Below are 25623 nucleotides of genomic sequence, written 5' to 3' on the forward strand. Positions count from 1 at the left end.
TGAGCGAGCGGGTTGCGGGAACGCGCGCGGGGGCGCTTTGGGGTCGCGTCATTAGCGGCATATTAGTTGAAGCCCATTGCTAAGCTCGACGATGCGCTCATTGTCGGTCCTACCCGACAGATGCAAATCGCGTGCAGGTGACATGCGACTGTTGTGCTGAGCCTAATGGAGGCAGCACAAATGTGACGGCAAAACTGATGCAAATAATATTGGGCTTGAAAATTTGAAAACTTTACGAACAAGTCATATAATACCCTTGTGGCGTTGACGATGGTGTCGCTGTATATTCTGCGATCAATTGAGTGATTTGCAGATAATTTTTCAGTTTTGAAATATTTGGCCAACACGCGTTATATTGTTTGTTGTTTTTAGCCATGCAGAACATGGGCAGAACATACAACCTCCACACAGAAATGTGCCCAAGTAGGGCATCGAACCCAGGCCATATTGCTGTGAGGCACAGGGCCACCCTGCAGCGCGTGGTCGGTAACCACCGCCGGTGTTTAAACGTCCCTAATTGAGCAAATTATCCTCTCTAACGATCTTTGCCAATGACCTCCGTTCCAGCCGGCATGATCGGGGCCGCCCAGCACCTGATTTCCTCGCAGCAGATCCCGCACCCCCAGCCCAAGCCGTCGCTGCACTGCCAGCTGCACGTCGCACCGCAGCAGCACCGGCCCGCGTGCCCCGGCCAGCCTCCGCCGCCGCCGCCTCCGCCGCCGCCGCCGCCGGCGTCGCCCGCGTCCCAGGGCCGGCCGGCGACGCCGCACGGCGCGGGGTCGGCTTCGGGGCCGCAGGCGCCCACGCGGTCGCCCACGCCGCAGGCCGTGGCGCGGTCGCCCACGCCGCAGGCCGTGGCGCGGTCGCCCACGCCGCAGCTGCAGGGCTCGCCCGGCGGGGCCCAGGCCCTCCCGCCGCCGCCGTCGGCGTCGTCGTCGGTGACCGGGCAGGGCAACGCGCAGGCCCAGCACGCGGTACGTGGGGCGAGCGGGGGGGGGGGTCGCGGTCGCACGCTCCAGTGAGCTCACAATCAAGGTTTATTTTTGTCTTGGGTGAGATCGCATAAATACAAATGTGTCGATTAACCCTGCCACCACCTGGCAGAGCCAGTTAGTAAGGTTTGTCACGTTAACAACAAACGTGCCAATTGTGTGAAGAAGTCTTCCTGTTTCCGATCTTAAATAAGCAAGCTGCAAAGATCAGAGGGGGGTTATTGTGATGATATGAATTACAATGGGTTATGTTAATCTGAGAACATGCAGTACCTATTACCGGTTTGGTTAGTCGTGGTTAATTAACAAACAATGGATTACGTTAATCTGAGAATACGCAAGTGCGTTGTGAGCGGGATCGGACAGTCGTGCCGACTGGGTACGGAACCACCTGCCCCTGTCGCCTGGGGGCGGCAGTACAGCAAGTAGCTCTCCTTCCCCAGCTGGTCGGTCCAGGCTCCACACCTTCCTGTTTTCCACTGCCGATGACCGGCTGACTCGCTCTCTACTGTGAGTTAAACAACAGCACCGGCGTCAATTCCAATGACTTTAGAATAATGAGCACCTCTCTCTTCATGCTGCTGTGAGTGAGAATTCTCTTTGTGCCACACTCGTGACCAGCAGTCAGCTTTGGACCATGTTCTATCGGCTTGGGCATCTCACTTCATCGGAAGCAAATTACTTGGTTCACCAATGGTGGGGATTATATGATTGCAAGTGCTTAGCAGGAGACTGAAGGCAAGGTAGACTGAGCCGGCCCTAGGAGTGCAGTGGGTTAATTTCCAGGCCGTTATTTTTGGCTACGCAAAGTCAAAATCCGGTTTCGTTTTGGGATTGTTGGCTTTCTAGTCCCTCTAGAACACGGTTAGAATGTGCATCGCTGTACGTATTGTGATGTCGTTGCATTTTGCCTGATGTTCTTTATACGCTTACCGATTTGCTGTGTTCAGCACCGCAGAGGGCGCAGGAGGCTTGACCTCTGAACGTAGGAAATAGATTTGTCGGTCCCACTGTGTCCGCTAAGCCAGCCGTCGGCGTGAAGTCACGACCTTGGCAAGGCTGCCTCCTTTATGCATCTCACACCAGCGCTCGGGCGCGCGATGCTGACCGGGATGATGCCCGCTCTCTTGCCTTGGTCATCGTTTTCCCATTATACCAGCTCGGCTGCGGGAATTCTTAACACGCCACATTTGTCGATGGCACAAAAAGCTGAAGCTCAAGGTTGAACCTTTTGTGCTTCGCTGAATGTTACCGTTGCTTTCCGAGCGTGCTTTTGCACGGTTGCGTCGCGACGGCACGGTCGCGGTAACGCGCGGGCGCGCGTCCGCCACAGGTGATGCCGCAGCCCCTCGCACTGGTGCAACCGCACGTGGCCCTGAGCCAGAGCCAGGCGTCGCGCTCGCCTCCCAGCACCTGCGACGCCCACCACCACCACCATCACCACCACCATCACCACCACCAGCAGCAGCAGCAGCTGCAGCAGCAGCACTCGTCAGCACCGCAGGCCCTGCTGCAAGGCCACAAGGCCGAGCAAAGCATGGCCACCGCTCAGGGCCGTCAGGGTGGCCACCAGGCCGCGCCGCCGCTGTCGGGCGGCGCTTGCCGGCAGGCGGTGGCACCGGCGGCCTCCTCCTCCTCCTCGGCTTCTCTGCAGGTGCAGGGCGGCAGGCTGGCGCAGCCTTCGCTCCCGCCGTCCGCTCCCCAGTCGCCGGCGGCGCCGGGCCGGCCGGCGCCGCAGCCACAGCAGGGGATGGTGCAGGGCCAGGTGAGGCAGGCGCAGGTGCAGCCGCAAGCTCAGCAGGGTGCGGCCAGGCAGGGCCAGCCGGCGCCGCGTCCCGTGCACGGCCCCTGCTCGCACCAGACGCTGCCTACGTCGGCGCCGACGGACGGGAAGGCCAGGGACGTGCTGCCCACGCTGGTGCGGGAGCAGCCCCTGGGGCAGCTCGCGCAGCAGGGCGGCTACGCGCTGCTGCCGCCGCCGCAGACGGTCGCCATGAACCTGCAGGTGCAGTCGACGACGCAGACGCAGGCCGGATCGGTGAGCATGGGGGACACACGTGCACTGTATGGGGCGTGCGGGGCACGCACTGTACGGGGCGCGCATAACCTGAGGGAGGGAGGCAAAACGAATTAAATGTACATAGTGAATAGATGTATTTCTGTTTAAGATTCATGGTTTCCGTCGGGTTAGATCGTGTAGGCATAACGTCAAATTGATATCAATATTGATCATGAAAGCCTGCATATAAACATTTACATTGATTTACTTTGGAGAGAGTCTGAAGACTGTTTACAGGAGAGTCCTAAATTGGAATGTCTGGCATCTTCCAAAAATGAGATTTTGGCATGCCGAAGTATGCTGTAACACCCGAGGGAAACCCACACACGTGCAGGCCAGACACTCAAAGATAGATTGAGGTATCCATTATCACCTGGCCGCCTCAAAGCCCAAGCCCACAACTCCTGGCAAGCCGAGGAAGTCTTCCAACCGAGATCCAGTTACACCAGGAGGCACGTTAGGGTGATTTTCCTACGTGGAACGCGCTCGATTTTTTTGGCAAAATTATTGAATATTAAAATGAACGAAACCCGATCTGAACTCTTCCTGGTCCACCCTTCTTCGGCAACCTGTGCTGACCAGCAAGGTGAACTCCAGTTCAAACTACGCACATAATTGACTTGGCATGGGGAGTACTTGATTCATTAGCAGTTGAATTATGAAGGAAATACTGCCGCTCATTCCTCTATAACTATTCAAGTGCGCCAGCTTCGTTCGTCACCCCCAGTGTCCCAGTGTTGCTGCACTGGGCGTTGGTTTTCACCGTTGTTGAGTGGCGTTAAAAAATTGATTTCCGGCTCATATGAGCATTGGTGCATTGGTGCTCACATCGCCGCTTTACAGCCCTGCAGAGCCGGTGGTGGAAATTCCTATGACAGGGATAAATCTGTCCATCGGGCATCCGCTGTTGAGTTTCCCAAAAAGTGGTACTTATGTTATCCACCCCGGAGAGATGATGATGATGAGCTGAGTCGAGCACCCCAACTCGGAGTTGAACTCACGACCTTCCGCATTGCTCGCGAGCCGTTCGCTTGGTAGAGTCGTCTTGGGGCCAATGTGAGCCTCCCCCGTGCGGTTCCTGTAGCACTGTCACGCTTGTAAATACGTGAATGGAAATCAAAGTGAAATGGTCCGTAGCTGTGCCGTTGCATAACGTGTGCGTGCGCAAGCATGTGCGCCCGTCTGTGTGCGCGCGTGTAAATATGTGTGGGGGTGGGGGCGGCGGCGGTGGCGGCGCAGCGGTTAGCGCATTGCGCTAACAACTCGGTTAGCGCATTGCGATAACCGAGTTCTATTCTCAGCCACGGACAACGTCGGCGGTGAATATCTGAGCCGGTCCCGGGCCTCCCCTAGGTCGACTCGGCGTTAAATGAGTACCGGTGCGGTGTTTAAACATCGGCACCGGGGAGACGCGGCCACTGTGCCGGCCTTAATAGGTGCTCGCCAATGGCGCTTTCCCCAACAGTATGTCAAGGCTATCGGGGGATCTTTGCTTGCGCACGCCAGTACACGTGTGTGCTTTGCGCTCGTTGCAGTCTCGTGGAGGGCGGGAGGAAGGTCGCGTCACCACGGCGACGGGGAGCCCGGGAGAGAAGCGCTCGGTGACGCGCAGCCCCACGCCGCCCCCTCCGCCCCTCTCCCCCGTGCAGCAGCCCGACTACCGGCCTGACTCGCACACGCACGGTCAGCACACACACACAAGCACGCACTCACACGCACGCGCACACGGGGGGGACAGACAAAGATCCCCCGTATAGCCTTCACAGACTGATAGGGCAAGTGCTGTGAGCGAACATCCTATGAAGGCACACGAGGGGGTGGGTGGCCAGCACCACGTCCGGCCGCCTTTGTCTCCCTAGTGGCGATGTTTACACACCACACCAGGTACTTATTTGAGGCTGAGTCGACCTAGGGGAGGCACAGGATTGGTTCAAATAATTGTCATCGGTGTTGGCCGTGAGCGGGAATCAAACTCGGGCCGCCGGGTTCATAGCACAATGCGCTGACCACTACGCTACCGCTCCCCACAACAATACACTCACTCACCAATTCACACATTCACTCGCTCACTCCCCATCCTCATAATGTACAAACACTCAGTCAGCATGCGTCCCTACACACATAGAAGTGTAGTAGCTGTACAACAATAGAGTTGCTTTACTACTATCTCTGCTGGTCACCGTATAGCCTCACAGCACATATGGCAACCATGGAATGTTTGGTAGCTACTCGGCATAGAGAACTCCCAGAGGTTAAAGAAAAAGCGGGTTTAGACAGAACATGTCACTTATCAGAATCATAATTTGTATTTATACGGAAGGAATTTAATGAGCTGTGAAGCTCTTTTTTACAGACGTCCACTTGAAGGAGTGATGAGGTCGAGGTCGATGAATTCACCTCGCTTGCCAGATGGATCGATGCATTACAAGACCACGAGCGGTGGCCCGTGGCGATGGTGATGATGATGATAGTAGTGATGCTTGTGGCCCCGTGCTTGAAGCGGTAGACATTGACCAACGCGGACTCCGCTGCCTTCCCGTGACCCCGCAGACAAGGAGATGGACACGGGCGACGACGCGGCCCCCTCCATCTCGCCCTCGGCGAAGAGCCCCGGCGTGACAACCACGACGGCGCACCTGGCAGACGAGTCGATGGACACCACCGAGGAGGCCCCGGCGCCCGGCGGCGCGGGCCCCGAGAGCGTCTCCGCGGGCCGAAGCGAGACGCCGCGGCCGCCCCAGGCGATCGTGAAGCCGCACATCCTGACGCACGTCATCGAGGGTTTCGTCATCCAGGAGGGAGCCGAACCCTTCCCCGTGAGCTCCAAGGCCAGAGGCGCTTGCGTTATGGTGGGGGAGGGTGGCGGGACCTTGCACATCCTCAGTCCAACAGACACGAACACATTTCAGCGCAGTACAGGGCACATGCCATACCACAGGCACTTTGTATTTGCCATTCACCACTAGGTGGCAGTGATATCACTCTGTAGCTTGTGCCATGCTAGATGCACTTTGAGGTCTACAATAACACATACACTAATACGTTCACAGTAATACGTAAGCACGGGGCTATTGTTATTAATTACGTTGCTTTTAGCAGCTAGCTAGCAAGACTATTTAGCAGCCACACCAGAGCTAATCTGTATGAGTCAGGCTCGCTCGGCTTTTACTGTGCACAGTGCACCACAGTGCCAACATACACACCGCACAGTGCCACCACGCACACCACACAGTGCACCACATGCTCGCAGTTCACGGAACAAATAATTTAATGCTGCTACTGCATTGGTAGTGGTGCGCAAACAACAGCAGCACAACCCGATGCGTTTGTTTTCATTTACCAATGCCGTGTGACCTCGGAGAACAAAAAGTGATAAATTTAACGGAGGCCGTCCCGTGGCAGCGGCTCACCAGCCCGCGCCTAAAGTTGCCATTGGCCTGCGTCAAAAGCCTGGCGGGTAATGCCGTTGCGTTTCCTGCGCAGGTGGGCCGCTCCTCGCTGCTGGTGGAGAAATCCGACAAGGGCCGGCAGCCGGCGCCGCCGGGCTCCACGCCGTTCCCCTCGGACGACAAGTCGCCTCCGCCGGGACCCGACTCGTCCGACTCGGACATGGAGGGGCTGAGAGAGATGGGTGAGCGGGGGTCGTGAGGTGGGCGAGTCGGTGTGACCCCGCGTAACGGTGTGACCCCGCGTGACCCCGCGTGACGGTGTGACCCCGCGTGACGGCGTGACCCTGGCCATCTGCGTGTGCCGTCAGGAGGGGAGCCGGGCCGCGAGGTCGACATGATCCAGTGCGAGTTTTGCCGGAAGATCGACTTTGCTTTCCGCTTCCGCCGCTCCAAGCGCTTCTGCTCCATGGCGTGCGCCAAGCGGTGAGGCTCACAGGGAGACGCGGACTTGGTACACGGCGGACTCAGTACGCAGACTAACACGGAGATGCAGACTCATGGGCTCACGTGGAGACGCGGACTCGGTACGCGGCAGACTCAGTACGAGGACTAACACGGAGACACGGACTCGTTACACGGCAGACTCAGTACGCGGACTAACACGGAGACGCAGACTCGTGGGCTCACGTGGAGACGCGGACTCGTTACACGGCAGACTCAGTACGAGGACTAACACGGAGACACGGACTCGTTACACGGCAGACTCAGTACGCGGACTAACACGGAGACACGGACTCGTTACACGGCAGACTCAGTACGCGGACTAACACGGAGACGCAGACTCGTGGGCTCACGTGGAGACGCGGACTTGGTACGCAGCCTCGTATAGAGACGCGGCCTCGCTTAGACTCGCTCACTTCAACAAGTGAGACAGACAAAGCGAAGTGCGCATGCACATTTTTGTTGACGCTTCTGTGTGTGTGTCTGCACGTCTGTAAGTCTGCATGCTTGCACCCTTGTGTGTGAAGAGTGGTGTCAGGTGGTTCATGCGCTCAGCTACGAACCCAGCATACCTGGATTCGATCCACAGCCCGAACTAACTTACATCAGTGACGACATATCTGAACCTCCTTTAAGTTGAGTTGAGCCTTCAAAATGTATACACCTGCAGCAATGTGTAAGCATCAGCACTGCGGAGAAGTAGTCCAGAGGTTAGCACACTGCGCTACGAACGCGGCGACCCGAATTTGATTCCCGATGACGGTCAACATCGGTGACAAATATCTGAACTGGTCCCGGTTCCTCCCGAGGTTGACTCAACTTTAAAATGAGTACTTGCTACGGTGTGGTTAAAATATCAGAATCAGAGTCTTTATTTATAGTAATCCGACGAGCTGTGAAGCTCTTTTTCACAGATGTCAGCAAGTTACAACAAATCTAGAATCTAGAAGTTACAACAACAACACAAAAAAGACGTCGATATCACTCTTTGGGAGCCGGAGCCTGTTGCTGTCCACCCATCCCCCTCGTGTGCCGTACCGAGCCTTCGTAGGTGCTACTCACGAACAGCACTTCGCTCACGAGTCTGCCGAAGGCTACAACACGGGGTGTGTGGGTCTTTGTGTTTGTGTGCGCGAAGCTACAACGTGGGCTGCAGTAAGCACGTGGGGCTCTTCGGCCCCGCGCAGCACGAGCACGTCTCGCAGCGCCGGGAGCGCGCGGGGCAGCGCGGGCGGCAGCGCCGCAGCGCCATCCACCCACTCGCTCGCACGCACTCCATGCGACAGGTGCGACCATCATCATCATCGCCATCTTCATTGTCATCGTTATCGCCATCATCATCATTGCTACCATTATCACCACCATCGCCATCATCATTGCCATCATTATCGCCACCATAATCATTATATTCACTGCTTTCATCAACATAACTATCATAATCGTATCACTGCCACCATCATTATCATTACCACAAAAATCACCATCGTCACCACCACCATCATCATTCCTGCCATCGTCATCATCGTCATCATCAATGCTATAAGTCATCACTTCCATGATCATGATAGCCAGTGTCATCATCACTACCATCACCGCCATCACCCTGATTATGATAGCTAGTGTAATTATCATCATCATTACCATGGCAATTATCAGCACCATCATTATCGCTATCACGCTCCATCACTACAATCATCACCGCTATCATTGTCCACCACCACCATTGCTGGAGTCATTGAGTATTGATAACGCGAGTGATACCCTTTATCCAGGATAGCCTCATTACAGAGAGATTAAACCACCATCTCCTTGTCACCGTGCAGCCTGCTCACGGCCGACACCAGCGACGATTTTCCGAACCGGTCTTGGGCCTGTCCTAGAACGACTCGGCCTCAAATAAGTACCTGGTGCAATGTGTAAACATCACCACTGAGGGAGACAAAGGCGGCCGGGCGTGGTGCCAGCCACCTACCCCCTCGTGTGCCGTGCCGGCCTCCATAGGTGCTGCTCGCTAACAGCACTTGCCCCAACAACAGTCTGTTAAAGGCTATACGGGTGACCTTTGTCTTTGTCTTCCCTGGTACCGGCAGCCTGTGGCGGGCGGTGGTGTCGGCGGCGGCGGCAGCGGCAGCGGCGGCGGCGATGACCGGCCAGGGGGCGAGCAGCCGCACGCGGACCGCGCCTCGTCTCCCTGCGCCACCGTCGCCATGACGACGCGGCGGCGGCAGAGCGAGCGCGAGCGCGAGATGCGCGACCTGGCGATGACCGATCCGTCGGAGCCGCACGGGGAGAGGTTCTCGCACGAGAGTCCCAGCCGCTGGAGCGTCGAGCAAGTGTGGGGGTTCATCCACTCGCTGCCCGGTGAGCGTGGGGGTCACCGGTCCTCCGATCCCCCAAACTGGCTCCCGGTTCATACATTTCAAGATCCTCCATGGACTTGAAATTAGTGGCCTTTAAGTGGCTGGATGAGTCATTTCTATCCATTATATACAACATGTATTCGTTTAAAAGCATCTGTTCTTCCAGGTGTGATTTTACGCGTGTGTTGGGGACAGATATTAAGAAGAGATGTTAATCGATGGATCCTGCAATTCCCAGAGGCTTTACCCCAGTCTGACCATTATATCATCTACCAGACATTTATGCTCTCAATCTACCAAACCTGCCCTCAGAGCTCTCTACTGCACTCCATCCACTCTCTTACCTCTCCCACCTCTCCCCTCTTGTTTCACTCTCCTCCCCTCCTTGCACTCTCCAGCAACCAAGGCTTTCTTATTATTGAAGCCCCCAGTCAGCCGTAACTCAGGATGTGGCTAATTCTCCTCTATTGCTGCGTTGTTGTTGTGTTGATGTCTTGTTGTGTTGATGTCTTGTTGTTGTGTTGATGTCTTGTTGTTGTGTTGTTGTGTGTTGTTGTGTTGTTGTGTTGATGTCTTGTTGTTGTTGTGTTGACGTCTTGTTGTTGTTGTGTTGATGTCTTGTTGTTGTTGTAACACTGTGTGCGGTCACACCGCTCTGCCTGTCACGCGTTCCAGGCTGCCAGGAGGTCGCAGACGAGTTCCGAGCGCAGGAGATCGACGGCCAGGCCCTGCTGCTGCTCAAGGAGGACCACCTCATGTCGGCCATGAACCTGAAGCTGGGCCCGGCGCTCAAGATCTGCGCTCGCATCAACCTGCTGAAGGACGCCTGAGATCCACCCTCCCCGGGCCACTCGGCCTCCGAGCCTCTCGGTCCCCCGGCTTGTCGGCTTCACAGACCCGAGGCTTGAGAGGTTCTCCTTACGCTCGGACCCACGGCCTCCGTGGGGTTTTGGTGCCGCGGCTGCGAGGGGGTTAAAGAGACGAGGGAGGTTTTTCGGCCTTGTCAAGAATCGGACGCCCGGGCTGGAGCTGCGTCTGGGCTGAGATTTTTACCGGACGAACGCGAAAATGGAAGAGATTAGAGAGCGACCTGACCCGACAGTGTGGGGGGTGTGGGCGAGAATGAGGGGGTGGGAGGGAAGGGGTGGAGGATGCCCATGTTCATCCATGTACTCGGCGCAATTACGTTCATGTAGCAAAAAGTAACAATTACAAAAGTAGTTTTATACGTATGCGGTCGATATGCCTGAGAACGATGAATGATATCGTTTCAGCTTCGCTTCGCACTGTGTCATCCACCATGCTTGCGGTTGCACATTGGAGCTTGTGTCTGTGCTGCCTGGCGACGATCGGCCTCAAACATCTCGCCGCCTTCTCCTCTGGGGCCATCACGGCAACGGGGAGGAAGCGACGCCGCAGATGCGGGTGGACTTAACGGCGTTGACCGGAAGCGGCCTCCTTTGACATTCCAATACCGCCAGGGACCTTGGTCGCCACAAACCGTGGTTTGGTCGACTTGGCGCTGCCAATTCCAGCGCCGCTGCTGTTGTCCCCCCCAGGATCTCGGGGGACCTGGATTGCAGTGTTTTTTGTTTACGAGATGGCCGTGTTTTATGTCAACAACAACAACGATGACAAGAAAAAAACTAAAACTGCACGGAAGATTTTGAGCTGACAGCGCGCATTTGAGACTCGTGCCTCTCCTGTACAGGACACCGCTCACGTTGGATTCTATTCTATTTAGGATGTATACAACGCCCTTTCCATGGCACCTTACAACACAAGCCGACGGCGGTACACAAGGGGCAGAAGAGGAGCAACGAGTGGAGTGGAGTGGCTGTCAGTGGGAATAAGGTGAAGTGTGATGGTGAATGAGGGTGACAGATGGGTGCATCGTGGATCAGAGGCAGCAGGGTGTGGGGCACAGGCGTGAAGTGGTGAGATAGGTGCTATGGCTGGGCATGGATGAGAGCAGGTGAAGGGTGGTAGGGGCAGAGGTGTGGTGGCCGGATAGTTGAGCTGATTGAGGAGCACAGCGGAGGGCTGAGGGAGCGATGTGGTTAGGTGCACGTAGAGAAAGCGAGACGTGAGAGCCGGGTCAGGAATTCGGGTCGTAGGAGGGAGAGAACCGGGAGGCTGGGAGTGGGTTAGAGGCGGGGGAAGGAACCGGTCGAGGTGGAGTGAAATGTGTATGGAAGGTTGAGTACAGTGTGTGTAGCTGCCTTTTGGATGTGTTGGAGAGGGATAAAGGCGTAAGCAGGGAGACCGACCAGGAGTGAGTCGCAGCAATCGAGGCGAGTGAAGACAAGGGGGAGTGTACGATGAGTTTGGCAGCGGTGGTGGTATTGAGGGGGCGGATTTCCCTGATGTTGTACAGCTGGTAGGGGCATGTGCGAGTGGTGTTGGCAATGTGGGAAGTGAAGGAAAGAGTGGACTCGAAGGTAACGCGAGTAAGGGTGGAAGAGTTTGGGAAGAGGCTAAGGAGGGGGGTGAAGGAGGGGGGGGTGAGTGAGAGGATGAAAAGAAAAGCACCGAGGTTTTGGAAGGGTTTAGGGAAAGGAATTTTTGGGTCATCCAGGCTTGTATGGGTGTCAGGCAGGATGAGATGCGGAGGGAAAGATCGGGGGTGAATGATATGAAGGAGAAGATAATTTGAGTGTCATCAGCAAATGTGATGGGTAATATCCCAGGAAGAAAGGCTAGACTCTCACGTCCAGGCAAACGCATCCGCTCCGCGTCGTTATCGTCGTCATCGTCGTCAATAGCCGCGCTTCATATTTTCAGTGTCGCTTAGAGTTGCAACTTTAAGAGAAATATATATTGAGTATGGAGTGGTCATTAGCGACAACAAACATGCAACGGAGTGCTTTCTTAAACAAAAGCCTTAACTATTTCGCCGTGACGCTACAGGCTGCTGTGTAAGGCCAATGGCCTCGGTGGGCACTTTGTTGGCTGGACGGGGGTCTCTTCCGCGTGGTCTCGTGAGCTCGTGTCCCTGTGGGCACCTGTGGGCACCTGTGGAGCCACTCTCTGCCCGGGTGCCACCCTCCACGCATCCCGGACCAAGTTTGAGTCGCGGACGAAACGCCGCTCAAAGACATTGATAATGACGGGACAAAATAGGAATATGTTTTTCCCTCTCCGATTTTAGCTTAGAAATTAATTACGACAATAGTTAACATTAACACGCACTTATATTTGTTAAGGTATCAAGCGTATGTCGGAGTGTTTTGCCGTGTCTTGGCTTCGTCTCGTCTCAATGGTCTTGGCTTGCCGAGCTTGTCGAGGGACCGGCTGTCTCTACCACAGTCGCCGCTCGAGTGCCACGCCGCTGAGTGGACGCTGTGGTGCCACGACCGGACTCTGGCCCCATGTAGGCCTTTTTGCCGCCCTTAGGCCTTAACTTGGCAGACGATGGCCTGCAGTCGCCGCTGTGAGCGCACGTAGGTTGGCAGGCAACAGTGTTGAAACGTCTGAGTGCTACGCACTTGAGCGGCGCACGGAGATTGCCACACCGCAATCGTAACTCCAGCCTTAACGCGAGTGCTCACTTTTTAACCGTAAGTCAAGAGCTAGCCCTAATGAATGAATCATTTTCCATTGCTCTGCCGTCACATTCAACTTCGCGCTTACCTTACTATCCTAATCCGAACCCGTGTATTTTGTAAACCAGGTGAGAACTTGTAAGAGACCAGCATCGTCTCATATGCAAGTGACACCCGGGTCACCGACATAACCCAAACGTTAGTTGAAACCCCGACCGCTACAATAACACTAACCCACACATAAAGTCCTAAACGCAAGTCACCCGAACTAAATCAACGGCCACCAGCAATTTCCACTACCCGACCCGTAGTCCGACCAATAACGATGGCCTTGGATGACGTTGACATTTTTGCAATGAAAGAGGGCCTCGAAACCATATCCGGCTGAATTAGCGTCGCCTTTCCCCATCCCTCATGGCGATCACGACGGCACGTGCTCACCCGCACAGCTCTGGCACGCTGCGGACTGAGAGGCCGTTCACCTGCGCTGTACCGACCAGGCGGGCGACGATTTCTTTCTGTCACTGCCTTGTGCGGTTCTCCTACGGCCACTGAGTGAGTCGTCGCGAGGTTTGTGAACCCAGCGAGAGGGCCCTGCCCAGTTTTCCCACCGCAGCCGCCTGTGAACTGTAGTCAGGCCGCGTCGGTGGTGTCGCATGCCTGGAAATGGGTCCCCCGGTGGAAAGAATGTGAAGAAACTCCATCGCAGGTTCCATTTTCTAGATGATTTGTTTCACGATAACATTTACAAGGCGTACGACTCACAAGTTTCACAAGGCTATGACTATCTGCAGCCCCGGTGGTTTCCGCCAGATTAATCTCGAACATTCCTTCTTGATGGGTTTCCACCATGTAGATCGCCAACAGTCGGCCGCGATGTCGTCCACCTGCAGGCGTCCTCGAGAGCGGACCTCGCCCCCCCTTCTATCCCCACTCGGCCACGCTCTGGTGACTTCCAGCACTTTCCTCCGGTAGATTCCTCCAGCAGACTCCACCGGTCTTCTACTTCCCTTCTCGAACCTTCCCTCATACAGGATGCTGCACCTGTTTACACCCATCTCCACTCACCCCAGGATAACCCTTGCCATGTACAGTATCCTACAAATGTAATTGGGGCGGGGGCCAACTGGCATCTCCCGAGCCGGATTGCGACTCTTTAATCCACGACATGCAGCTCTATCGAAGGGGCGTAACGTAGAACGTGCTGTCACAGTAGTAAAGATTAATCATCGTCTCCCGTGCTGTGCTCAAAACTGTATATATATATACACTTGACTCTGTGCAGAACTCATGGGTACGTCTTGGCTCTTGGTCTGTTACAGGTTGGCCACCCCTGGCCAACGTTCTCGACACACCTACGCCGATGGGCCATGTGACTCGCTTCGTAGCAAGCGCGAGCCGCTTCTGAGCGGGCAGCCTGAGTGGCTAATGCTGCACGAACGTAGATCGGCCTCGCAAAACCAACACCGCCCAGCCAGGGCTGTGCATTCTACAATCCACACAAATCATATCCAGCAGTGGGAAACATTTAGCCCGCGGGCCGTGACATCTTTTTATATGGATGGTGGCCACGTGAAGGCCACCACTTACAAATCGGCCTGCAAATTGACATTCATCTGTCACTGCAAACATCTTGGGGAATATTTTCAACCTGGCAATCCTCGTTGGCTCGCTGATGTTCATGTAGCGCAACAGGCTATCGTTTTTACATTGACACGATTGAGTCGGATAATTGCGTCGAGGAGTCAGCAGAGTCGTGCATCGCCACTGGGAGGATGCCTCCTTGGTATTTGTGAAGTCGGGGAGATGGCAGCCTCCACGCGGCTCGCTCTATTGAGTGAGGAATCGCCACGAATGCCCTCAAACCCGGTGACTGAACATCGAGCGGCGATCTTCCCGGTCTCCAGAGCAGCGACTCGCTCAACCTTGCAATAACGCCGTGTTTGTAACTTTAGCGACGCTCGGTCATTTGTGTCGCTGCACGGGCCTCCCTTTATACTCGCTCGACACTCGCACGCTAATCTTTGCATTCTTTTTTATATATATATGAAGCTAAGCTTTGTGTCGATGTACGTTTTGCCTGCTAAAGGTATTTGAACGTCCTGTTTGGCCCTGCGCAGGGAAAAGGTTCTCTGCTGCTGCTGCGATCGGCCAAAAACTGGCCAGAGACGAACCGGCATTGGCCACGTGGCCGGGATAAGGGCCCTCACCGCGGGCAGCACTTGATTTGTTTTTGTTCGTAGTGTTTTTGTGCTTCAGCTGCTGTTGAGCAATGAGGGTTTGTATTAAAGAGCCAGCGGTGAGTGGTGTGTGGGTGGCTTATCTGGGTCAAGTGAGGGGTTCAATTCCACCCGTTCCTGTCTCCTGTACGTCCTCTGTGTCGCTCGTAATTTCGGTGCAGTAAAATAAACTCCCAGTCACCTGAAGCGTCGTGGGCATTTATTGATTTAAATAGTTGCTGAGCACAGGCCCAAGACGTCAAATGGCCAGCAACAAACAGCACTTGCATCAAAGGATTCCCTGGTGGTCCCCCTCTTGAAGAAGGGGAACCGTAATAGAGGTTGTTTGGGTTAGATCGCGTAAATATATAAATGTGTCGTTAAAACCCGCCACCACCCGACAGTCAGCTAGTAAGGGTTGTCACGTAAACAGAACGTGCCAATTCGTCACGAGTACAGCACTAACCGGTGTGTTGGAAAGCCAAGTTACATTTACAATCTGAGTACGACGTTTCGCCAGTAATTACAACTAGCTTCATCAGGCGACATCCAGCTTTGTGGAGAAGTCCACCTGTTTCGTTCCTTCTATAGAGGCGTAGTAGATGTGGTGACCACCCTTCTGCGCTCTTGCGCCACGTGGGGGGGGGGGGGGGGATTACGGAGTCAACGCACATGATGATGCATGCGCATTATGCAGGCCCTTTGATCTTGTCCTTCCTGTCCATTGTGTGTATTAAAATAGCCGTACCAACGGTAATCTCTATTGAAGTATGGTGGCCTATATAGACATGCATTTAAACAATGTATTATTTGATGATTCGCTTTCACGCAGCAATAATGATATGCACTGTCCTTGAAGTTGATTGGTCCACACCCGAGACAGCTTTTCTTAGAGCCTAGTCTCACCCTGGTGTTGGACCAGATGACGCCAAAAGGCGCACAACTCAGAAAAGGTGTCAGTTTTGTTGCCAGATAAAAGGGTAAAAAAACCAATTATCATATTTTGCTACTGGCAAATGAGGTTCCAATGGTGTAACCCAAGAAGATGTCCACTCTGGTTGATGCCATGGCCACCGTCGTCCGCTTGCCGGCGGCTTCTGGTAGCGGCAACTGAACAGGCCGGAAGACTCTTCCGGAAGATTGGAAGCGTCAGGCGAACACGACAGAAGTCGTCTTCCGGAAGACTCTTCCGGAAGATTGGAAGCGTCAGGCGAACACGGCGGAAGTTGTCTTCCGGAAGACTCTTCCGGAAGATTGGAAGCGACAGGCGAACACGACGGAAGTTGTCTTCCGGAAGACTCTTCCGGAAGATTGGAAGCGTCAGGCGAACACGACAGAAGTTGTCTTCCGGAAGACTCTTCCGGAAGATTGGAAGCGTCAGGCGAACACGACGGAAGTTGTCTTCCGGAAGACTCTTCCGGAAGATTGGAAGCGACAGGCGAACACGGCGGAAGTTGTCTTCCGGAAGACTCTTCCGGAAGATTGGAAGCGTCAGGCGAACACGGCGGAAGTTGTCTTCCGGAAGACTCTTCCGGAAGATTGGAAGCGTCAGGCGAACACGGCGGAAGTTGTCTTCCGGAAGACTCTTCCGGAAGATTGGAAGCGTCAGGCGAACACGACAGAAGTTGTCTTCCGGAAGACTCTTCCGGAAGATTGGAAGCGACAGGCGAACACGGCGGAAGTTGTCTTCCGGAAGACTCTTCCGGAAGATTGGAAGCGTCAGGCGAACACGGCGGAAGTTGTCTTCCGGAAGACTCTTCCGGAAGATTGGAAGCGTCAGGCGAACACGGCGGAAGTTGTCTTCCGGAAGACTCTTCCGGAAGATTGGAAGCGTCAGGCGAACACGACGGAAGTTGTCTTCCGGAAGACTCTTCCGGAAGATTGGAAGCGACAGGCGAACACGACGGAAGTTGTCTTCCGGAAGACTCTTCCGGAAGATTGGAAGCGACAGGCGAACACGACGGAAGTTGTCTTCCGGAAGACTCTTCCGGAAGATTGGAAGCGACAGGCGAACACGACGGAAGTTGTCTTCCGGAAGACTCTTCCGGAAGATTGGAAGCGACAGGCGAACACGACGGAAGTTGTCTTCCGGAAGACTCTTCCGGAAGATTGGAAGCGACAGGCGAACACGACGGAAGTTGTCTTCCGGAAGACTCTTCCGGAAGATTGGAAGCGACAGGCGAACACGACGGAAGTTGTCTTCCGGAAGAATCTTCCGGAAGATTGGAAGCGTCAGGCGAACACGACGGAAGTTGTCTTCCGGAAGAGTCTTCCGGAAGATGGGAAGCGTCAGGCGAACACGACAGAAGTTGTCTTCCGGAAGACTCTTCCGGAAGATTAGAAGCGACAGACGAACTCGACGGAAGTTGTCTTCCGGAAGAATCTTCCAGAAGATTGGAAGCGACAGGCGAACACGACGGAAGTTGTCTTCCGGAAGAATCTTCCAGAAGACGTGGGCCGCGTTCGATTGGTGCGGCTGAGCAGGCCGCGAATGAATGAACGGTGGCGATCTTCCGGAAGAGGAAGAGACTGGAGCGAGCAGAGAGAGACAGAGACTCGAGTGACGATGGGCGCCTTGGTGAGGGCGCTGCCGTGGCTGCTCGCCGGTTCCGTGCTCCTCGTCGCCCTCTCCGTGCCCCTCGTCGGCTCGTGGCTGCGCACGAAGCGCTACGTCTTCGAGCCCGAAGAGGTGGCGAGGGTGGCAAAGAAATATGCGGGTGAGCGGCGGCGCGGGCGCGACTCCCGAGAGCGGGCGGGAGGGTAGGCCGCTCTCTCAGCCTCGACCTCGCTTAGATTCTCTGCCGGACAGGGCGGCACCGGGAGCGGCGGAGCCGCGAGGCCCGGCACGGGGTCACTCCGCCCGGGGTTTGGACCCCCCCATCCATACCTCCAGTGTCTCGGGGGTTGCGGACCTTTGTTTCACTTAGGGGTTAATAAGCCCAGCGTCTAAATGATCTTGTAAATATATTTGGAAGGCAATGCCCTTGCGTTTGTTTTCGCAAGATCCCGGTTCAACGCAAAGGGCACAATGCGCGTGTGTTGAATTAACTGCAGAGTGCGTTCACGTTTTTAGTGGCGGCATCCCGTCTTGTGTTGTCATCTCACGAGATGAAGAATCCATTCGGAAATCTTGATGAGCAGTTGCGAGGACCCAACAAAAGCGGGGCCACGTTGGTGAGATGTTAACTACCTCGCCTGGTATACAGGAGGTTGTGGGTTCGATCCTGACCCTGACGCCTGTTGCTGCTGTATATTTGGTATTTGGATGCTGCATGCATCTCCCCCGTGGTCGCGTGGATTGTTCTCGGATCCTCCGGTTTGTTCACGCGTTTAGAGTATTTAGCAGCGATACATTTACTCGCGATAAGCCACTTAATTGGGCTATCATTTGTGGCCAAGTCGCTTCTGAAAAATTGTTTATATGATGAGCTCCCCCCCCCCCCTCTCCTCCCCCTCAACTTGCTTGTTAAGGGATTACATCTTGAATCATTGCCTCACTTGATGCAGCTAATCTGGCTGTGACGGTCCCACCTGATGACGGAGACTTGTGTTGCCTCCGAAACGTCGTGATCTTTATTTTATTTTTATTAATTTTGATGTTTTACCTACGTGACTTTACCGAAAAAACCTAAGAATATGAATCCTTGCAGTCACGAGAGCTTCAAATCTAGAAATAAATTGTTTATAGTCGACTCCTCGTGTCCCCCTTCCATTGTTCTCTGATTTACACAATCGGGTGGCAGTACTTACCCACTCTCTCTGCTAAGCCAACATTTGTAATTCTCTCTCACACAGTAGGTAATTATTCAATTTGGTGGAACCGAGTGCGATGTGATGGGTGTGTTTTTGTACTCGGTCTTCTGTGACTCAGACTGAGATTATCAAACTCGCTGCACTTGAGAAGCCGGTTTAATCTGGATTCGACCCCAGCTCTAAGCGGTGCGAGCTCTCAATGCTTGAGACCCGTGAGCCACTCGGCCACCCGACTGCGCTCTGTTTTGAACACCTGCCCTTGAACCCCATGTGCAGTGCCACGTTGCCTCTTGAAAGCTGTTGGTTAATGATCCACCAGATCACCCGTGTAGAATTGCGAGCTTCATTCGTGGAGGAGCCGACGACTCAAACAGCCGGGGAGGTTGACCTTGGTCCACGGAATCTGCGAACACGCGGGGTGCATCAATCTCAGCCAGGAGTGCGCCTTGATGCGTGTGCGCCAAGGCGAATTTGTTCTGTTGCAGGGGATTGTTGCAGAGATCGGATGTGTAACGCACCGTTTCTTGTTCCGTTGATTGTACTTTTGCTTGAAAGGCACTTTGGGGCCGTTCGTAAATGACGTCACGCGATTTTGGACGATTTTTGACCCCCCCCCCCCTCGTCACACGGCGTCACAAAAAGTCAGACCCCCCCTTAAATATGGCGTCACAAAGCTCTGCCCCCCCCCCCAAAGAAAATAAAACATGCTTCAAATCGCTTTAAACTATTGCCATTGTAGTGCGTATTTAATGTGGCGCTGCACTCTGATGTAGGAGAAAACATTTATAAAAAAAAGTCTTATTTAATTAAGTAGAACATGTTGTCTATATTTATTTAAAGTTGCGCATTTTGATGTGACGTCACATTTCTCAACCCCCCCCCCCGTCACACATCGTCACAAATGCCTGACCCCCCCCCAGGTGCGTGACGTCATTTATGGACGGCCCCTTTCACGACGTTAGACGAACATCTCAGACACTATTATGTGGGCGGGAAAGCTTTAATGTAATCCTGAAGTGGCTTATTTATTTGGCCATTTGGGAATGCAATTCAATGTTTGTCGAATGTACTCTGACAAAATGACTTCCCCTTCCATGCTGGAATGATGGTGGTGATTGTGTCGTCATTGTCACGGCTGTGTCAAGCCATTCAATAATTTCTGATTTATTCCATCATATCTTTTTTTACAAACGACAATGACACCGTGTGGATTATAACGTAAATTTTTAAATGTTGACTGTGAGGTTGCCTAATTTGCAAAATTGCCTTGGTGAGTTATGACAACACTACACAACTGAATGTCATTGTTATACATGGATTACTACCGATTATTATGGTGCAATCGATACGTTTAAATATAGATGACATTTATACGTGAAAGCCACACGCCTTCGCCAGCAAGGTTTAATTTCCTTTAACACGCTCCTTCATTTCTTGTACGGATATGCATTGAGTAGAAACTACAAATCGATGTCTAAGTTGTAAATCCAGCCGCTGGCTTTAGACACCACGGGTGAATTGGCTGAATGAACAAAGTCCTCGCTTAACGCGTGGTGTACACACTGCAACGCGTTTTCGCTCCAACGCATTTTTCCCATTTGGGAACACTTTACGCAGAATGCACACCTCGTTATAACGCAGGCCACGCACCATTCTAACGAGGAACGTGGACCGTTATAACGCGGTTTCCGAGTGGTCAACGACGATCTTTCTTGGGCTGCGCGGCTGAGCGGTACGATACAGTAACGCGGTGGCATACCCTCACTTATTTGTCCCACCATCTTACTTTGTGTGCGTAGTACTTTGTATCTCGCCAAACATTATCGTTACATTGTTCATGGGGAAATAGTTTTTGCTGAATGCGTTTTTCGCTTCACGAGGCACTTTTTAGGAATGCATCTTCTGTTTTAAATGAGGACTTGCTGTACATGATTATATACGCGTGCGGTGCGGGACTGTTCCTACGTCGCGGCTGGTCGACTACCAGATGTTTGGAGACAACCGCGTTCATGACAGACATAGGCAGTGACTTCAGCAAAATTCTGATGATCCCGTGCAATAGAGTACATCGACTCTATTTCCCCAGTCTGGCTTCAGTTTAATAGTATCAACAATAATGAGACATCCAAATTGCTCCGAATGCGCCGGATGTCATCGCAGCTGGGAAGCAAAGCGGCGTGCGAGCCTGGCGAGTACCTGGGTGGGTGACCACCGGGGCTCGTCGGGGACGTCCTTGGCACGGCGTTGCGAGGAGTGCAGCAGAAGGAAGTGCGGTGACCCATGACCTCCCCCACCCCTCCGGCAGGACTGGACCACGACGCGGCGTTCGGAAAGGTTGTGGCGGAGCTGCGGCGGACGCATCCGGGGCACGTGCTGCCCGACAGCGAGATGCAGTGGGTGTTTGTAAACGCGGGCGGTTGGATGGGCGCCATGTACCTCCTGCACGCATCCCTCACCGAGTACGTGCTGCTCTTCGGCACGGCGGTCGATACTTCCGGGCACTCCGGTACGACTCTCAACCCTCCCAGATCGCCAACGTGCCACCTCCATCCCCCCCCCCAACCCGTACGTTGTTTTGCATGCTTGCGACTATCGGTCACGTCTTGTCGAGGCCGATTATACCTGAACAAACGAGCGGAACAGATGATGTTGACGAGACAGACAATGCAGGTGAGACGATTATAAAATGAGACACTCGGGACGAGACAAACTATACAGATAGGACACAATACGAAGGGGACAGGACAGGTGACAGCACAGACAGGGGTACAAGTTTCAAGGTAATTTTTTTGACCCAGGTAAGAACACACGAGTACAGGGCAGTCTTATTTCCAAAGAGTGACCTCGATCACCAAGCCGGCCAAAGACAAGTAACAAAAGAAACATGTTTAGACATGTCTAACAAGATCGTTTCTTGCTGCTTCCGTGACCTTCATCACCACCTCCTCCAGCGACGACATCCCCCATACCCCCCCGCTTCATCCCCCCCCCACGCAACCCGAGTCGAGGTCGCCTGTCGTGCGGGATGAATGAGGCAGCCCAGAGACAAAAATGACACCGATAAATCACCGTCCACGTCTTAACGCACGGCACGTGGCGTCCCCCGCGTCACTCGGAGCGCGCCTGTCCCTGTCCTTCAGCGGACCCCACCGTGTCTCACTGGGGGCGCTGACGGAGTGGACAACGTAGTGGTCAGCCAATTGGTTTAATTTCGATTAGAAATTTCGAGTGACACTCGGCATGGTACCCCATAGGATTCCATCCGATTCATTGGGATCGCTTCCCATTTGAATCGTCTCGTTCGTGTCGTTGTATTGTCTTATTTCTGTTATTTGATTCATTGTCTTCAACTTATCCTTTGCATGTCATCTGCGTATGCACCATACTGCTCAGAACTGGTTCTGATATCATTTGCCACCAATGTTAACCATGGCCAGGAATCGTCGCACTAACCGCTACTCCACCACACCATCCCAATTTATATATAATTTGTTTGTACAGACAGGAATCTGTGCATGTATCACGAGTACAACAATCGATTTTAATCGACTAATCGCTTTACATCTGGTCACGAGCTCTGCCCCAGCCATACAGTGCCCCCCCTCTCCTTGCGCCGTCACCGTGCCTCTGGGCGTCACGAGAATATGCGTTGAGATTGTTTGGCTGCTATATATTTCCACATAAGCCAATTCATTGGGCTATCATTTGTGACAGCCAGGTCGCTTGTGACAAAGAGCTACACAGCTCAGTGGGCCTTACCTGGTGAAATAAGAATCTGTGTCGTTTGTATCGCTTGTTGCTGCTCGCGGAAAACGCTCCGTCTCGGTGTGTGGTGGTGGTGCAGGCCGCTACTGGGCGAACATCTCTGACACGATCATATCAGGGACCTTCCGCCAGTGGAAGGAGGGCACCACGAAGAGCGAGGTGTTCTACCCAGGTGAGCCAATCGTCGCCCCCCCCCCCACGCCGTCATCCCCGAGGTTCACATCCACTGATTAAGCCGTGTTCTCAAGTGCGGCGGAGAATTTAACGGTCACGGTCACCAATGACTACACACACGGAAATCGTCGGATTAAATTTGTTTCTGCACTCAATTTGGCTGAAGTGCAGCTCTAGGGATGAAAATGATCAGTTTGGTTGTCATGCAACAACACATTATTCTGCAGCAGGAGGCGTGAGTCGGCAGGTGTCAGTGCGCACTGGAAGGGATTTAAAGCGATCTCACGACTAGTTAGGTGATATCCGCTTCTGGACCATTCTCTACCACGAAGGCTTGCATTGTGCTGGAAAAAAATCTCCGGTTGTGAGAAATGTGAAGGGAGTCCTCTTGCCCACATTTATTTTGTTGCATGCCCTATCAACTGTCGTCACGTGCCCTCCCCCCCCACGTTGCGCCTGCCCCCAGGCGACACGATCGTGCACAGCGCGGGCGAGGCAACGTCCGTGCAGTGGACGGCCGGCACATGGATGGTGGAGTACGGCCGCGGCTTCATCCCGTCCACGCTGGGCTTTGCGCTCACCGACACGCTCTTCAGCACGCAGGACTTTCTCACCGTGTTCTGGACACTGCGCGTGTACGCACGTGCCCTGGCGCTCGAGATCACCACCGAGCTGCGCGACGCCGGCCTGCTGTGACGTCGCCAGCCCCCACCACACCCGCAATGGGAAAGCGATCGGTAGTCGAAGGGGTGGCAGGAGACGGGTGGTGGGGAGGTGGGGCGAAGAGGATGCAGGGCACACGGTGCAACCAAGTTCCAGTCCTGCCCGAACCCAAATTCGCCAATAAGTCCACCAGTACCGGCCATCCCACTGGTCCGAATCCTAATTAGCAAACTTGCCAACCAGCCACCCACTCCGACTGTCCTCCCACTGGCCATGAACCCAACCTACCCAACGAGTTAACCAGAAACTACGACGGACACTAGGTTAAGTTAAATAGCCGAGTATGGAGTGTGGGACTCTTGGGCAGTTAAAGCGTTCGCTGCCCAGACCTAGCACCCATTAATCTATCCACGTAACAATTCAACGAAGAGGAAGTGAATTGAGGTGCAGGCGGGGGGGGGGGGTATTGAAAAACGATGATTCTCAACCCCCGACTCACCTCGTGTCCTTCGTAGTACCAGCCCCTCCTTAGTAACTAGCCACCAGTACAAGGCCTCTTGCTGATCTTCATCGAATCCAATTTGACACCCAGCTACCCATTATCCAGCTCTTATTATCCCCTACCTCCTGCACTGTCATGGCCCCCTTTCGCTTGAGCGTTGCGTCTCTATTGCGCTGTATTGCGGTGTTCACGTGTCTGCGTGCGTGTGTCTGCGCGCCAATTGTCCCATTGCACGTCACAAGGGAGGCGGCGCTGCAAAGCTGCACTTTGATTTGCCCCCCCCCCCCCCCCCCCCGCGGGTCACGTGGGGGACTGTGTGATTGGCTGGTCAAGTCTGCTGTGTTGATATTGCCGCGGTCTGTCAGTCATGGATTTTCTGTCTGCAGCCCTGGCAGGAGGAATACTCACTGGGTTTCTAGATTTAAGACCGCCCTACATTATTGGATGTATCGCGAGTTGATGTCCGGTCACCTATGACTGGACAGAAAAAACCCCATTGCATTACATTTGGTTCTGCACGTAATTTGGCGAAATTCCAGCTCTATTGAATAAAAAAAAACATATTTTTGACTCGTGCGACCAAAATGACTCTCATGGCAGAGCGGGTGGGAAAGTGCTGCCCTCCACTGTGGGCCAGGGAGGGCTGCACTGTCCACTTCTATGGGGCCATTCTTGAAAGTCCACATTGGTTGCGCCATCTCTGCAACAGATCCAAATGGAGAACCGAGTCTAATGACATTGCAACAATTACACGGTCGGGATATAAATGGTGGAAATGCAATTAAACGTTCAAAGGTGGGATGGGCGAACTACAGGTTGGAATTCCTGCGTGCCTGCACCCAGAGAGGCTGTGACTTTAATTAACGTGTGCCAGCACTCATGGGCAAGTCACCAAGGTGGAATTTTGGCTGAGATCTTGGTTTGAGGGCCGCATTGCTCCCGGCCCTATGCGTATTGAAAGCTGCTACCTACCCCAAAAGTCGCTGCTGTTTTGTGTTTAACGTCTGATCATGTCTGAGCCACAAGCAAGGGAACTGTGACAAACTAAAGCATTTCATAATTTATTTTAAAATACCTGATTACTCTTAATTAATCGGTGCTGTCCAATTACTTATTTGCAGTGGTGTTGTGGAAATATGCTGCTAATGAGCTCACGAGGTGGGCCGGACCCATTGGTAATTGGTTGGCGGCTGGTTAACCTACCAGGCATTGAACAATTCATCTTGGCAACACTATTCGAGAATTTATTTTGTGACTTAGTCGTTGTGCGTGCGATGTCCATGAAGCACTTGTGTGTAGTACAACGAATTGACTTTAATATTAAGTGTTGCATTGTCAAGTGGCTAACCAATTGCCACCTCTGCTGAATGTCTCCCCCCCCCCCCCATCCCACGCTGTTTCACCGGGAGGGGGGGGACACGGATGGAAAGAGCAATAGCGACCACGTGTCAGGGATTGTGCTGCTTCGCCTGGTCAGGTTCCCCCCCCAACCCCCACCCCCCACCCACTGTCCAGCTGCTCAGGGCCTGCCTGGCTGATAGGTGTGGGACATAGGGTGCGTTTTGGGGGGGGGGGGGGTTGACCACGATGGCTTCATCGCTGCTGGGTGTTGGTGTGTCCTGTGGGTTTACAAAACGTTTGTCTCGATGACGTGGGTGGGGGGGAATTACTGTAGGTGTAATAAACGAGTCAACCACGGAC

General features: G+C 53.9%; 2 protein-coding genes across 9 annotated transcripts in view; both read left to right on the forward strand.

The window, feature by feature from the left end:
- Positions 1–15272, forward strand: part of LOC133351171 (polyhomeotic-like protein 2) — a 46723-nt gene extending 31451 nt beyond the window's left edge. For 7 of the 8 annotated variants that reach the window (XM_061566168.1, XM_061566169.1, XM_061566171.1 and 4 more), the window contains 9 exons: positions 568–974; positions 2326–3030; positions 4587–4734; positions 5602–5900; positions 6535–6682; positions 6809–6923; positions 8080–8227; positions 9032–9302; positions 9977–15272. In XM_061566168.1, the coding sequence (XP_061422152.1) occupies positions 568–974; positions 2326–3030; positions 4587–4734; positions 5602–5900; positions 6535–6682; positions 6809–6923; positions 8080–8227; positions 9032–9302; positions 9977–10131 (2396 nt within the window). In that variant the 3' untranslated portion in view covers positions 10132–15272. The remainder of the gene's footprint in view (positions 1–567; positions 975–2325; positions 3031–4586; positions 4735–5601; positions 5901–6534; positions 6683–6808; positions 6924–8079; positions 8228–9031; positions 9303–9976) is intronic. The other variant, XM_061566172.1, reaches the window with a different exon arrangement.
- Positions 15273–17573: 2301 nt separating this feature from the next.
- SIGMAR1 (sigma non-opioid intracellular receptor 1) lies at positions 17574–25622 on the forward strand. Its single transcript, XM_061566206.1, has 4 exons — positions 17574–17782; positions 21124–21324; positions 22663–22755; positions 23224–25622. Exons 1-4 carry the CDS (start codon positions 17632–17634, stop codon positions 23451–23453), a joined length of 675 nt encoding a protein of 224 aa, XP_061422190.1. The 5' UTR covers positions 17574–17631; the 3' UTR covers positions 23454–25622.
- Position 25623: the final 1 nt, after the last annotated feature.

Source organism: Lethenteron reissneri, chromosome 36 (genome assembly GCF_015708825.2).
Source record: "Lethenteron reissneri isolate LAM-NWPU_2019-01 chromosome 36, ASM1570882v1, whole genome shotgun sequence".
In the NCBI taxonomy this organism is placed as follows: Eukaryota; Metazoa; Chordata; class Hyperoartia; order Petromyzontiformes; family Petromyzontidae; genus Lethenteron; species Lethenteron reissneri.